The sequence below is a fragment of the Schistocerca gregaria genome, chromosome 7 (genome assembly GCF_023897955.1).
Source record: "Schistocerca gregaria isolate iqSchGreg1 chromosome 7, iqSchGreg1.2, whole genome shotgun sequence".
NCBI lineage: Eukaryota > Metazoa > Arthropoda > Insecta > Orthoptera > Acrididae > Schistocerca > Schistocerca gregaria.
Genome location: NC_064926.1, coordinates 399,940,102 through 399,955,844, shown reverse-complemented (window position 1 = coordinate 399,955,844; position 15,743 = coordinate 399,940,102). Strand labels below are relative to the sequence as shown.

General features: G+C 49.5%; 1 protein-coding gene across 1 annotated transcript in view; it reads left to right on the top strand.

Annotated features, from left to right (window-relative positions):
• Positions 1–1,339: 1,339 nt before the first annotated feature.
• The window catches only part of LOC126282410 (uncharacterized), an 81,388-nt gene continuing 66,984 nt past the window's right edge, over positions 1,340–15,743 (top strand). The window contains exon 1 of the mRNA XM_049982067.1: positions 1,340–1,795. Within this exon, the coding sequence (XP_049838024.1) occupies positions 1,340–1,795 (456 nt within the window). The remainder of the gene's footprint in view (positions 1,796–15,743) is intronic.

Sequence of the window (15,743 nt, the reverse complement as noted above, 5' to 3'; positions counted from 1 at the left end):
ATTGTCTTGCTCAGTTTGTGAAACTCTATCTCTTGAATAAATCATCCAATTTTTTCTGGAATTGTAATCATTTGTTTTGAAATTTTACCTTCTGACCTTCTTGCCTAGGGATGCCAGATGAAAGTTGATGTCGTCAAGCCCTGGTTCAAAATTGCGCAACGGATAACTGGGGGAGGAGAGCTTGAGAGCGCTACCTAGAGAGCGTGCCCTTTCTGTACGATACTAGGGAAGGGGCTGGAGGACTCACACGCTGATGTGTGGATCCCTGCATTCTATATCTTTTATTTTAAATGAATTCCTTTAACTTGACTCCTTTGTGATTTTTAAGGCATGTTAAAGATTGATGACAGTTGATTACTTATTTATTTTAAATATTATCACTCGACTTTACAGCGATTGCAGCAATTGTTTCAGTTTACAGATACTACAATTTTACAACTTATAGCTCGGGTATATTATATACTAATCTGCACGCACATTTCTACGGGTAAGACGGAATTGCGTTGGCCAAATGTATCCCACCAAAGTCTCCCAATATTTTACAGGATATTAACTATGTGAGGAGGATAACGGGCAAACTGGGGACCAGATACTTTAACACAGGGGGTCAAATTTCCGGAATTAAACGAGCACATTCATTACCTTGCACAATCCGAAGCTGGAAATAAAAGAATTAGTACAAATATTCAAATACCTCTCTTCCATGCGTGAACATTGAGACAGACGCACTGAGGGCACGTCTGCTCACTTACCCGTCTTCTGTAATCACCCCTGAGAATATGGCGGGCACCCGGAGGTCTTCCTGGGCCCCGGTGGAGGGGGTGGTCGAACCACTTGGCCGTGACCAACCTCTCCACCCCAAATCTTGTGACATTGGAAAGTCTTTGACTTTTACCTGCCTGAGCTGTCTCTCTGATCCCCTACCCAGGAGTAAGGTTGGCACTATTATACTACAGAACTTCTTCCCAACTAAGATTTGGCCACGCTTTACCGAAAGGTGTGAGGAGGATTAGGAAAGTTCATGTGCAGATTCACATTCACGTACAAGACACATATAAATACGTATTATAAAGCCTGACACATTTCTTTCCACCCGTCCACATGGGTTCTGTTGCACCCGCGACCGGCCGCGTCGTGTAATAAAATTGGCTGCGGAACCGCCTTTGTTTCTATTTCCCGGTGCGAGCGAGCAGCGAAACCTGCTGCTTATACGAGTACTGTTTCAGCTTGGACGCACTTGTAGATCACATTCGTAGGTCTGTGTCCAGTTCGGAGAATTTCTTCGTGGTGTGTATTTTTTTTACTTCATTTACCACCCTGCACGCGGCACCTGCAGCTGATGGTGGCGTGTTTGTGCGTGCCGCAGTCGTCGGGCAGCACTCGGCGTTCGTCACGGGGCACGGGGACGCCGCGACACCTCTCGAGCGCCGCCTCCTCGCGCCTCGGCCTGGGCCTCAACCCCGTGGAGGCGTCCGGCGGCAGCCGGCACTGCGGCCTGCAGATGGCCGCGCCGCCGATGGGGGCGGCGGGGGCGGACGCAGACGCGGACGCGGAGGCGGAGGGCGCGCCCGCCGCGGCCGGCCTGCAGCTGCTGTCGGTGCCGGGCTGGTCGCGCCGCCTCAGCTCCGTCACGTGCTCCTCGTCCGACACGTCCTACCTGGAGCGGCGAGGCTCCGCCGTCGAGTGCGGGCTGCCCGCGCCGCCCCCGGGCGCCTTCCGCCGCCTGCGGCCGCCGCTGCTGCCGCACTGCGACGACGTGCGCGACTGGGACTTCTACTACCCCATCGACATACAGGTACAGTGCGCGGCCGACGGCGGAGGAACACCCCGAACTCGCTCCATCCCTCCCAGCGGCTGCCCGCGTTCCGTGTTTCGGCTGTCCGAAAAATACCACGGCTCATTTCTTCAACCTCCGACAGCTCACGAAATGCAAACCACAGTAAATATCAAAACTGTTTTACATTTTGTAAGGGGCATTCAAATAAAACAAGTGCCAGTCGTACTGTGCAGTGATCGCGTGCGGAGCTGCGGGAGCGCTTACGATACTACACAGAGCCATAGGGACCTGCTTGCGGGTTACGTCTCGAGGGTGCGTAAAGCTTTGAAACTTACGCATACCAAGGACACAGGAGCGTCCAACTGACTTTTTATTAAAATACAGTTTGGCGCTCAGTATCATCTGAGGGAAAAGCAACCTCAGGAAGTATTTAGAGTGGCATTGTCATGTCTTTTCGCCGCTGCGGAATGTCTTGTGCAGGTGATGCCTCGGTGTCCAAGTGGTCTTCCGCTGTCGACAAAAGGCGCGTCTTGTTGTTGCCGCGGGCCGCGTCTCCGGCCGTTTCGGTCGCCCCAGCTGCGCAGAGCCGGGCTCTGCCCCCCCCCCCCCAAGGTTAGGGAAAATGTGGGCCAGGACCTGGGAGCCGGCCGTGGAACCGCAGCCGGGCCACCTAACGTTGTCAACGATGGCTGTAACTGCCACCCCCTTGGCAGCAACCCCTACTTTCCGCTCCCGACATGGCGAGAAACACAGGAAATAATGCAGTAATACACAACACACCGACAACGAAATATATCGTCAGTACTTGCGATCCCGCACCTCCTAACCTCGTCCTAAGTCCGCTCCTGCTTGCCAACGCCACCGGCACACTACCAGACTACATTGCGTCCATGAAGAATGGCAAGCAGATGACCCATCTGCCGACCAAAATCCTCCCCAAACCTACCCCTTCGTCTCAGTCTTCCACCCGTTCCAAATACCTTAAATCCCCCCCACACAAGTCCACCATATCCAACCAGCGGCGTGTAAGGAAGGACAGGAAGGAGAAGCACTCCAAGGGGAAGAAGCACTCCACCACCCCCACTCCAATCACTTCCACATCCTCTGAGGAGCCTGCGCCCCCGATATCACCTGTCGTCGCACTAGGAGGGGACCAGTAAACACCGGCACTGGAAGGGAACCGCGTAACCGGGTAGAATTCGGATGGTTTCGTGCTGGCGAAGAAAACGTTTCGCCAGCTGACGCTTCCGCCGGCCCGGGGAGTGGAACCCACCCCGAACAGATTTCAGGCCAAGTATCCCACCACCTCCCCCCGATTGTTGCAGAGTTTTCACAAAGCTATGAAGAGCTCTTCGAGCTGTTGAAAGCAGAAATCGGGGGAGGCAGTTTCCAGGCAAAACCTACTGGTGGAGACAAAATTAAAATCACACTACACACACTTGAAAACTACACTACAGTCAAGACACTTTTAAATAACAAAAACATACCCCACTACACGTTCCCCACAACAAAAACACGAAACGAAAACATAGTAATAAGAGACCTCCCAAGACGAGTGTCGTCCCCCCCCCCCCCCCCCAAGGCAATCAAAACAGACTTGACTGCCCAGGGGTACGTCGTCAAGGCGGTCCAGCATATGGGAAACATCAACAGCAAGTGGCCACTATACCAGGCCACACTCCCGGACCTCCCCTAGAACAAAAGGGAGATAAAAATGGTCTTTGCTCTGCCTGTCACCACTGAACCGCTGCGCCGTAAAAACAAGACGGTGCAGTGCTTCAGGTGTCAGGGCCTGAATCACATCGCCGCCTACTGCACCATGCCAGTAAGATGCAGGATGTGCGCCGAGGCCCACGACACAAGAACATGTACACTACTATACGCGGACCCACAAATAAGGTGCACGCTGTATGGCAAAAACCACACAGCGGGTTACCAAGGTTGTGAGGTCCACAAACGACACACACCACAGGCAAAGGGCGCAAAGGCCGCCCCCCATACACGTAAACAAAACACCATAAACCCATCCAGACACACAAGAAAACAAAACATGACAACACACACGGACAAGGCCTGGGTAAAACCAAGGCCGGACACACTGAGGGCGACTAATGCGGAAGTGGTTTCTCCTCTGACGAACCGTGAAAGCGTGGCCCAATCATCACAACACCAGACACTATCACACCAGAAAACACACAGCAACAACGACCAGGTCCACCATGACAGAGGAAGCTCTAGGGAACCCCACACACACTCCCCCCTCCCCCCCTATGGATCATTTGTTAGGCGTAATGGTGCAGACCATGAACCTCGTCATGGAAATGATGAAGGAATTCAGGGAAGCCCAGAAGCAGAACACACAGATCCTCGTCGCCCTTCAGGCAACAGTCCAGCAGTCGCTCCCCTCTGCGACTTCCTCTGTAGTATCAAAATCCCATCATGAATAGACGACCAAATATCCAAGGCCTGACAATGTGCGTCTTTAACGCAGACGGCATTGTAAATCAAGAGGTCGAATTCAGAGAACTCATGAAGGAGTTCTCCATCGACATATGCATGATGGGGGAAACCCACCTAAAACCGGGAATAAAAGCGACAGTTCCCAACTACGTTACCGTAATCACAGGCCTACCCAAGGCGGAGGAGTGGCCATATATGTAAAAAGAGGGATCCACCACCACCAGGTATTCTTACCAGCGACCAACAAAATCGAAGCAGTGGCGGTGGAAGTAACCACTGCCACTGGACCCCTAACAATTCTTGCAGTCTACCGATCCCCACATGAACAGATAGTTGAGGGAGACATAGCTGCTCTAGGGAAAATTGAAGGCAAACTCATAATAGGGGGAGACTTCAATGCCAAACACCCTGATTGGAATTATAGAGTAACCTCCAGAGCAGGCGCCAAACTGCAACAACTAGAGCGCACCCACCACTTCGAAACATGGGGTTCAGTCGAGCCCACACATTTTCCAAAAAATGGAGGCAGGCCCGACGTGTTAGACATAGCTCTCACTAGGAGGATCGCAGGGTTTGTGGCCACAAGGACAATCAACAGAATGTCCTCCGACCACAACCCAGTGATTCTGGAGGAAGATGTGGGAGAATGGGTAGCACTCCCACGGTACCAGACGTCGTACAAACGTACAGACTGGGAGCGATACCAAGAAACTAACGCCTCTGGTATCGCTCGCGCTCCGCCACCTACTGCCGAAACAGTATAACAAGCGCTACAAAACCTAACAGCCACCATCTTGCAGGCAGCGGAAGAAGCCACCCCTCCACAAACGGATGGCCCACCAACGCAAATACAGCTCCTGGAACACTTGCTAGCTCAAATTCGACATAAGAACAGAGTGGCAAAAAAGTGGAAGATCACCAGAAGTCAGGCCACCAGGAGGCTGCTCAGTCGTCTAAGAGAGAAGTGAAGGTAGCGCTCAATGAGCACAGAAACCAGAAATGGCAAAACCGCCTCACAGCTCTCAAAGTTGGCGATCGTACACTATGGCAAGCAACCAAACAGTTTACAAAAAGGCGCGCTAGGATGCTGCCATGCTGGAAAGGCCAACGACCTCGCCGACTCCTTCGAGAAGCAGTTCCAAGCGGCAGAACCCCAGGATGAAGAGCATGAAGAGGTAGTCAGTCGTCAACTGACTGTCTTCCTCAATGCCGAGGAGGACCCAGAGGACGAACCCATACTTTTTACCCCCGAGGACGTGGCAAGAGTAATCAGGTCCCTCCCTACAAAAAAGGCGCCAGGGCACGACAGAGTCACTAATCAGTTAGTCAAAAATCTCCCACCCACAGCAATCACACACCTCGCGAACGTCCTCAACGAGATTACTCGATCCCGTGAGTTCCCAGCTTGCTGGAAACACCCGGAAGTGGTCGAGATACACAAACCAGGGAAAGATCCTCTATTTCCGCAGCACTACAGGCCGATTAGCCTCTTGCCAACTCTCAGCAAGATCTATGAGCGCCTCCTGCTAAAACCCATACAGGAACGTATTACCAGAGAGCACCTCCTGCCGGATTTCCAATTTGGGTTCCGGCAGAACCACTCTGCCCCACAACAGGTCATGAGAGTGGTTGAAGCAGCCACAGAAGGCTTCAACCACAGAGGCTACTGCGGGATAGTGCTACTAGATGTAGCCATAGCCTTTGACTCAGTATGGCATAGAGGGCTAGCCCACAAGTTGTACACGCAAGGGTTCCCCAGGAGCATAGTTAAGCCGATCAAAAGCTATCTCACGAATAGGACTTTCTCTGTCAAAGTAGAAACTGCCACTTCGACCAAAAGGAGTATTGGTACCGGGGTGGCACAAGGATCGGTCCTGGGGCCTGTCTTGCACAGTATGTACACTGAGGATACTCCACAACGGCCCCTGGTGCACACTGCACAGTACGCTGACGATACAGCCTTCTACACGAGAAACGCGAACAAGGACCTGGTCATCCTTAGGCTACAAATGGTTTTAGATGACACAGAAACTTGGGCCCGTCGCTGGCGCATCACCATCAACTCTGAGAAGAAACAGGCAATGCTGATTACCCGCAGGCTCGAAAGGCGCGAACCTCCTCAACTTCCCCCCCCTCCATCTTCACCTAAATGGAACCCTACTCCCCTGGCGCAGAACCGCCAGGCGTAACCTTGGACTCTCGTCTCACGTGGAAACCCCACATAGACGAGGTCCACAGGAAGGTCTGCGCCAGAATGTCCATCCTATACCCTATCCTGAACTCAACCAGCTCCCTTCCATGCCCAGTAGCAGTAAACGTGTACCTGGCCCTGATCCGGCCAGTCATGGAGTATGCAAGCCCTGTCTGGGGATACGCGGCAAAGCAGCACCTGGACAAACCCCAGAGGCTGCAGAACCGCGCCCTCAGGAGGGCATTGCATTTGCCCCTTGGATTCCCCATAGATGATCTGCACGCCGCAGCTGAAATCCCACTCCTGAGAGAGCGCTTCCAAGATCTGACAAGGGCTTTCTATGAAGGTTCTTCCAGATCAGGAAACGCCCTCATCCACTCCCTAGGTCGGTATGACATGTCCTGCGATAAGCACAAGCGCTCTAAGTCGAAGAGAAAATCCCAACACCCAATCCCTAATCCTGTTCCTTCCTAGATAACACCAATCATTCGCCTACCTCAGGCAAGTACCAGACACATACAGAACAATCATCACATATCACAGACACCAAAAAAATATATAAAAATCACACACACACGTTCACCGGGGGAGTAAAAGTCGAAAGGCTACAAACTCCCCACTCACACTTCCCCCAAGAGGGAAAAGTAGAAGGTGAGAGCAGCAGCACAGGTACAGTGCGCGGCCGACGGCGGAGGAACAATCCGAACCCGCTCCCTCCCACCCAGCGGCTGCCCGCGTTCTGTCTTTTGGCTGTCCGAAAAATACCACGGCTCTTTTCTTCAACCTCCGACAGGTCACGAAATGCAAACCACAGTGAATATCAAAACTGTTTTATTTGCAACATTTTGTAAGGGGCATTCAAATGAAAACCGGTCACTAGTGTAAAGTAACGGTAACGATTTCATTAACTCAAAAATGTAGTTATACACACTAAACATACTCAAAAATAGCCGCCGAAACTGTTGGCAGATTTATCCCATTGTGACAGTAACTGGTCAATTCCATCCTTGAAGAAGCTAATAGTACCGTTTCCAAAGTTAATCAGCCGGTACTTTCGCGAAACGGTCCCTAAAATACTCCTCAATGGTACCCAACTACCATACCAAAAAACAGTAAAAGACCTTGGAATAATCTTGGATGAACACCTAAACTGGGAAGAACAAACAAATCAAATGCTGGTTCTCCAAATTTATTCAGTAGCGATTCACGAAAAGAACGCCTCCTTTCCTCCAGAGACTCCCACCCGAGTTCCTGAAGCATTTCCGTAACACTCGCGTGATGATCAAACCTATCAAATCTAGCAACCCGCCCCTGAATTGCTTCTATGTCCTCCCTCAATCCGACCAGATAGGGATCCCAAACGCTCGAGCAGTATTCAAGAACAGGTCGTATTAGTGTTTTATAAGCGGTCTCTTTTTACAGATGAACCACATCTTCCCAAAATTCTACCAATGAACCGAAGACAGCTATCCGCCTTCCCCACAACTGCCATTACATGCTTGTCCCACTTCATATCTCTCTGTAATGTTACGCCCAAATATTTAATCGACGTGACTGTTTCAAGCGCTACACTACTATTGGAGTATTCAAACATTACGGGATTCTTTTTCCTATTCATCTGCATTAATTTACATTTATCTATATTTAGAGTTAGCTGCCATTCTTTACACTAATCACACTTCGTCGGCCGTTGCGAATCAATGTCCACAAATAGCTTCTTTTAGAGGTCCAAACACATGAATATCACACGATGAAAGGTCGAGACTGTACGGTGGATGCTCCAGCGTTTCCCACCGAAACTGGTGCAATGTCGTCTTCACCGCATTGGGCGTGTGTGGGCGGGCAATATCATGCAGGGGGATAACGCCATTGGTCAACATGCCTCGGCGTTTCGACTTCATGGCTCGTCTAAGCTTAAGTAAAGTAGCTTGATAACACTGGGTATTGACAGTGGTCCCCCGTTTCAGGAACTCTACAAGCAGTGGGCCCTTGTGGTCAAAGATGAAGGACGTCATGGCTTTACCACAACTGGTGTGCATGGCCTTTGATTTCTTTGGAGGTGGTGAAGTCGCATGTTTTCACTGCTTGGTCCGACGTTTGCTTTCCGGTTCAAAATGGTGACACCATGTTTCGTCACCTGTGACAATACGGGACAGAAACCAGTATTCCTCTTTATGATAACGTTGCAGAGGGCTCAAAGACAGTGCCATTCGAGTATTGCTCTGTTTTGCGGTCACTTAGAGAGGAACCCACTGCCCACAGATTTTTCGAAAGTTTCAGCTTTGATGCGGTGTCGGCGGTGTCCACGCTAATACCCAGTAACAGATGGATCTCGTCCACGGTGATTCTGCGGTTGTCCAGGACTAAGCATTCACTTCCACAACCATTTCCGGTGTGATAGCATCGTCTTCCAGTGACTCGCGTCCCACAAGGAATCGTTTGCGCCATTCCGCAACACTTGAACAACTCAGACTGTACTCACAGTACACAGCCTTCATCCGTCGATACATTTCACGACCTCCAACTCCCTCCGCCGCCAAACATCGAATCACTCCTCCTTGTTCCTGCTTACTCGCCTTCATGTACGGTAGTGGACGATAACATGTGTGACCACCTTCTCTTCGGCGTGAAACCACACTGGCGCTATTCAACATCAAACGGCGCGCATGCGTCAGTCACTCTACCAGTAGATGCGGCCACCATACCCGCAGTTACGTGTTGCCATCAACATGTGAAACAAAGGTAGACGCAGTGACCAGGTTGGATTTGAATGAACCTCATACTACACCTTCCAGCTACGTCCATTGTTGTTGTTGTAGTTGTGGTCTTCAGTCCTGAGACTGGTTTGATGCAGCTCTCCATGCTACTCTATTCTGTGCAAGCTTCTTCATCTCCCAGTACTTACTGCAACCTACATCCTTCTGAATCTGCTTAGTGTATTCATATCTCGGTCTTCCTCTACGATTTTTACCCTCCACGCTGCCCTCTAATGATAACTATGTGATCTCTTGATGCCTCACAACATGTCCTACCAACCGGTCACTTCTTCTTGTCAAGTTGTGCCACAAACTCCTCTACATTGATGAATCAAAAAATTATGACCACGTACTTAATAGCTTGTATATCCGTCTTTGGAACGAAATACATCACTGATTCTGCGTATCAGGAATCCGAAAGTGGAGGTATGTGGCATTAGACGTCTACGCACAGGTCATCTAATTCGCGTAAATAACGGGCCGCTGATCTGCGTATGAGGTGCTGGTTTCCAATATGGATCCAAATGGGTTCCACAGGATTTACATCAGGCGAATTTGGTTGCCGAGACGTCAACGTGAGTTCACTAAAAGGCTCCTCAAACCAGTATCACGGTGCTGGCTGCGAGACATGGACATTTATACAGCCGAAGGATGACATTGTCGTAAGGAAAGAAATCAAGCATGAAGGGATACAGTTGGTTCGCAGTCGTCAGCGTGTCTTCGATTACTACTACGGATTCTATGCGGGAGAATGTGTCTCATAGGATAAAACTGCCCCACCAGCCTGCACCTGTAGCGCGGCGCATGTTTCGAGGCGCCGTTCGCCTCGACGACAGCGAGCTGTTTTAGCAAGAAACGTAATTCACCCGACAAGCCGACGCGTTCATGGTCGAATCCCGATGGTCCCGTGACCACTGCAGTCGTAACTGTCGATGTCGTTGTGTCATCATGAGAACACGTCGGGGTCATCAGCTGAGGGGTACAACGTTCAACAATGTACAATGAACGATGTTCTCCGAAACACGTGTGTGCACCAGCATTCTGCTCCTTCGATAGAGACGTCACAGATCAAAATCTGTCCTACTTTACAGAGAAGACGAGCCCCTGAACCCCACGTTCTGTGAAGAGTGGTGGACGTCTAACCACTTAGCGCCTAATGGTAGCTTCACTGTCCTTATTCCTCTTTCCGTAGATGTTCCCGACAGCAGCACGTGAACATTCGACCACCTTCGCCGTTTTCGAGACACTTGTTCACAGGGTCTGCGTAATAAATACTGCCCTTTATCAAAGCCGCTTATCTCAGCGGATATCGTCCTTTTAGCCCCTATCTTCGCTAGTGTGATCCCCTATACGTCTCCGCTCCGGCTGCACACTTTTGTTACGCGTCACGTGCCCGTAACACCACCAACGTTGTGGTGGGCAGCGGTCATAATGTTTCGGTTGTTCAGTGTGTATAGCCACCACTTCGCACGTGTCCGGGCTGTATCAGGACAGAGCACTGGACGAGTGATTGACGGGCTCCAGCCCGTTCCTCTGGGAACCACACATAACCCAGTCTCGTTCGCGTTTCCGTTGTTCCTTGTAGTGACTCGGAATTAGTGGTCTGTATTTCTGTTTGTGAAAGTTCTAAATATAACAGGTAATTTTCGTAATAGTGAATTGCGACTTACAGCACTTGCTTTAAAGGAAGAACAAAAAGGAGCGAGGTAAAAAAAGAAAAGAAGCATGGATACATAGTGCCTGGAAAAAAGACCAGCACAGAGAGAGTTTGAAACATTATGTCCTCATCTCATTAATGATGAGATAAATTTTTATTTGTGGGGTCCTGCCCATTCGTCGCTTACAGGGTGCGTGAAGGGTGCAGTGTTCTCGGATAGCTATATAACAACTCAAGCAAATCACATTAATAGTTTTTATTACAATAATGAAGATTGACAATACTTAACTTTGTATTTACATCTAGTGTCGCAAGTGATGGGCGATATGCAAACAGTAATGTTCTTCGTTATAGACAGTGTCCTTACAAGCAACTGACGTGAATCATTTATAACTGTTCTACGAGTGCCGGTCTACAACCGTGCGGCCGAGGCTGGCAGGAGCGGTGCTTGTATTCTCTTCTTGTAGAGGCCGCTAATGTCGTGATGCGATCCCTGTCAGAAGGGCTGCTGGCTGACGTCGTCTCACAGCCTTCTCTGCGGTTATGTTCTGAATCTTCGTACCGGCGCTTGTGTTTACGCAGAACATTATTAGCATTTTAAGATAGTGCACTACACCTTCTATCAACTTTTAAACAAACTAGAAACAAAGACAATGGATCAGAAGGAAACTGCTGAAGGACCCGAAATATCACCAAATCTTCGAAACCTACCTTGAACTCGTGGGATAACACCAGATGCTGAATTTACTGTACGAGACTATCTAAAAAACTTCCTAAATTCCCCACAGCGGAGTTTGAAATAGCAAGAACACGTCGCCTTGACGATATATAACGGTGGCATGAATTTAAATTTGTATAATTTTTCCCTCACCTTTGGCCTGCAAATCTGTTGCAATTTTTTCCAGACTTTGCACTTGGCATTCCAATTTTTTTCATTTGTCTCGTCGTAAAGCACAAGAAATTTACGAACTTCTTCCATTAGTCTTTCCACGTCATTTTTTCTATACAAAACAATCTTTCATAGTCTACAAAACGATTCTACCGTCGCGTGGTCCGTGACGTGAAAATTTAAACAGAACAACTTCCACCTCGCACGCTCTCAGCTCACTGACGTTCCTCGAGCACAGCCCGGTCATGTGTGGACCATTACATTTATTTTGATGGTACATTTCATCCTCCATCCGCTTAAAAAAATCTACTCTTTATTTTTCATACTAAACCAATGTTTAGAGTTTCTTCAACAAAATATCAGTTAAAACAACTGAATTGGATACTGTAAGGTTGTTTACAAACCAACTTAAAAACATCTCAGTGATCCTCCACGCTCATGTTTCCGCTTTTTTTACATGTCACTGTAAAAAGTTCTAGAAACATATGCTATATGTTTCTCAAGTTGGAAGCCCTGTTAGAAGATACGCTTTACGATGCTCTTATGTTTCCCTTGTATATCTTTGGTTTCCGAGCATTGTTTACTTTATAGACTTTTCTGACAATATTACTAACAGAATAGATTGCTATTCACTACATAGCGGAGACGCTGAGTCGCAGATAGGTACAACAAAAAGACTGTCAAACAAGTAAGCTTTCAGCCAAAAAGGCCTTCATCGAAATAAGGCAACATACACGCACACACTCAAGCAATTGCAACTCACACACATTACTAGAGTCTCTGGCTGCCGAGGCTAGTCTGAAAGAAGAGACATACTGATTAATTACAATTATAAGATGTAAATATTTCTAGAATAAAAATTGGTGGTTGAAATGACATAAATTGTAGTCTATACTGATCAGCCAGAACACTATGGCCACCGAGCTACTGCCGATATAAACTCGTAGAGGGGTAGCAGTGTCACCGGCCGAGAAATGACTGCCAGTCAGACAGGCGCACGGTGCATGTAATATCAATGAGCGTGTTGTCCGTGCTTAGAATGGGGAAGGCACGCGATCTATTTAAGTTTGACCAAGGACAGACTGCGATAGCCCATAGGTTCGGCAAGAACATTTCAGAAACTGCACGGCTTGTCGGGTTATCAAGGAGTACAGTGGTGATCAAATCAAGGTGAAACCACGTTCAGACGCCGTGGGGTTGGGCGGCCACCCCTCATTACAGATGTCGGACATCGTACACTGGGCAGACTGGTAAAACAGGACAGGGCAGCGAACTGTGGCGGAACTAACATCAGATTTTGTCGCTGTGCAGAATACAAGTGTGTCTGAACACATATTCCACCGATTACTCCTAACGATGGGCCTCTGCAGCAAATTGGGCACGTGACTATCGACACTAGACGTTGTCGCAGTGGCAGAGTTTTTCATTATCTGATGAATCCCGATACATTCTTCATTATGCCAATGGAAGGGCTCCAATCCGTCGTCTTCCGGAGAGCTCCTTGACACCTGTACTGCGAACGGAGACAAGCTGGCAGCGGCTCCATTATGCTATGTGGAACATTCACGTGGACATCCATGGGTCCAGTAGAGCTCGTGCAAGGCACCACGACGTCCAAGGAGTACTGCGCACTGGTTTCCGACCATACACCTCTTCATGACGATCATGTTTCCTGGCGGCAATGGCAATTTTCAACAAGACGATGTGCCATGTCACAAGGCTGGGGTGAGATGGAGTGGTTCGAGGAACACAGTGGCGAATTCTACTTGGTGTGCTGCACCCCCCCCCCCCCCCCCCTCCCCAACTTGCCAGATCTGAACCCGATCGAACACATCTATTATTTTATTGAAAGTGGCGTCAGAACTCATCGGCCCCCTCCCCAGAATTTTAGGGAATTAAGAGACTTGTCCATACAGATGTGTAGCCAACTCCCTCCAGCGACCTATCAAGGGCTCATTCTTTCCATGCCACGATGCGTCGCCGCTGTTATCCGCGCGAAAGGCGGCTACTGGGTATCTGGTCATAAAGTTCTGGCTGCGTTTGCTTAAATATCCGTGCTGCCCTCTCCACACACGTGACCGGCAGGGGTGTGGCTAGGCGGTACTGGAGCAGCCTCTAGCTACGGCTGGCGAGGCTTCTCGCTCCCGGTACGCCTCCTGGTAACGCGTCCAGCGATGTCGCAACCGCGTGCATGAGTGGCGCTGTTCCTTGCCTGTGCAACGTATTTGTCTTGTGGGCTGTAGATGGTGCCCCTGAGCACAATAGCAATCCCTTGCCCCACCGATGCGTCGAAGCGCCGACAGGCCCCGGTGGCTTGAATGAAGTCGGATTTGCCACCAATCTGGGTGGAGGAGTCGGAGTCCACATCCATTGGAGCTGGACAGACTGTGCGTTGACCTGCAGCATCTGCTGGAGGGTCTGGGCTGGTTTATCGACTGTGGAAGCTATGCCTGCCTCATTGTGGAAATCTGGAATGGAGAAAGGCGTTAAAGAATCTGTTATTGCATCTGGTCGACGACCTACCCAGACCTGGTTGAGATGCCAGAGGCAGAAACCTCCCTAAGTAGCTGGACTTCGACCATAACCCAACCAAGTGACCGGAGAATGCTGGCAGGCTGCCACAGTAGATGCCCTCACCCATACTGGATCCTGTGGAGAAAAACGTTGTCATCGATTAGCTGCTGGTGGTGAGGGGCTCACCTGGCGGTACATGAAAAGAGCTGTGATGAATGTCACCGACCAAGCAACTTCTCCACCAGCGAGGATTCATCCTGAGGTGATGCCTGGTGTGATGAGAGAAAAAGCATCAAGGCATCTTCAGTGGAGTGTAGCTGAACCAGCTTCTCAATTTGAGACTTGGAGGTTCACACCATTCGAAGTAGAGCAAAGTGGTGCCGTCTGGAGCACCGTGATGCCATTCAAGGAACAGAAAGCCTGGAACTCAGCTGATGTAAACTGGGGTCCACTGTCGCAATACAGTGTTTCCAGTAATCCTTCCAGGACGAATGACCATGAAAAGACCCATAAGGTACTTGCAGAGGTGGTAGATTGCATGTGGAACACAACAGAAACCCACTGCCTGTATCCACAATCAGGAGTCACATAGAGCCGAGAAAGGGCCCAGCAAAGTGCATATGCAGACATAACCAAGGGGATGTTTCTGTGGGCCATGGAAAATATCTACATTGGGGTGCTACTGGCTTACTTTGGCAAGTGGGACACCCCTGCTCCATCCAGGCAATGTCTGCATCAAGACTTCTCCAGTATAAATGTTGCGGGGAAAGTTGCTTCATGAGGACGATTCCCCAATATACCTCATGGAGTAGCTTAAGACCATCTTCTGAAGGGTGCTGGAAATGAGGGCATGGGCATGCTCTGTGGAGCCCTGCAGTAGCACAACCCCATGTAGGAACGAAAATTCATGTCACCTGGTCCAGTGGGCTTGGAGATTTAGGTCAACAGCTGCTTTCTGTCCATGGTTCATCCTTGTGTGGTACATTTCAGAACCAGCTTGAGAGTCAGGTCATTCGCCACATTCTGTGCCACTAGATGCATGTAAATGGGGAGACAGGACATGGCATTTGTGTCTTCCTCATTCAGATGTAAGCAAACTCGGGATCCACACCAACAGACAGGTGCAAGAGATAGTCCACACTGGTATGGGCAGCAGTAGAGCGATATTGGATGTCATTTGTGTATACGGAGAGGAACAGGGCCCGCTGATACAGCCGATACACTGTACGGGTCAGAGTTACCATTGAGGATCTGAAAAGAGGCAGAAGGAGATTGTGCTCTGTCAGAAGTGTTAATCGTCTGCCATAGAAGTAATCATGGAAACGTTTGGTTCCAAAAATGATGGCTCAAGTCTCTTTTTCAATCTGACTGTAATTTCGCTGAGCTCCCATTAAGTTTTTGGGAATGAACGCAATGCAGCTTTCCACACCATCCACAGTGTGACAATACCACGCCAATCCTGTAGTCAGAGGCGTTTGCTGCCAGAACAAGTGGTTTCA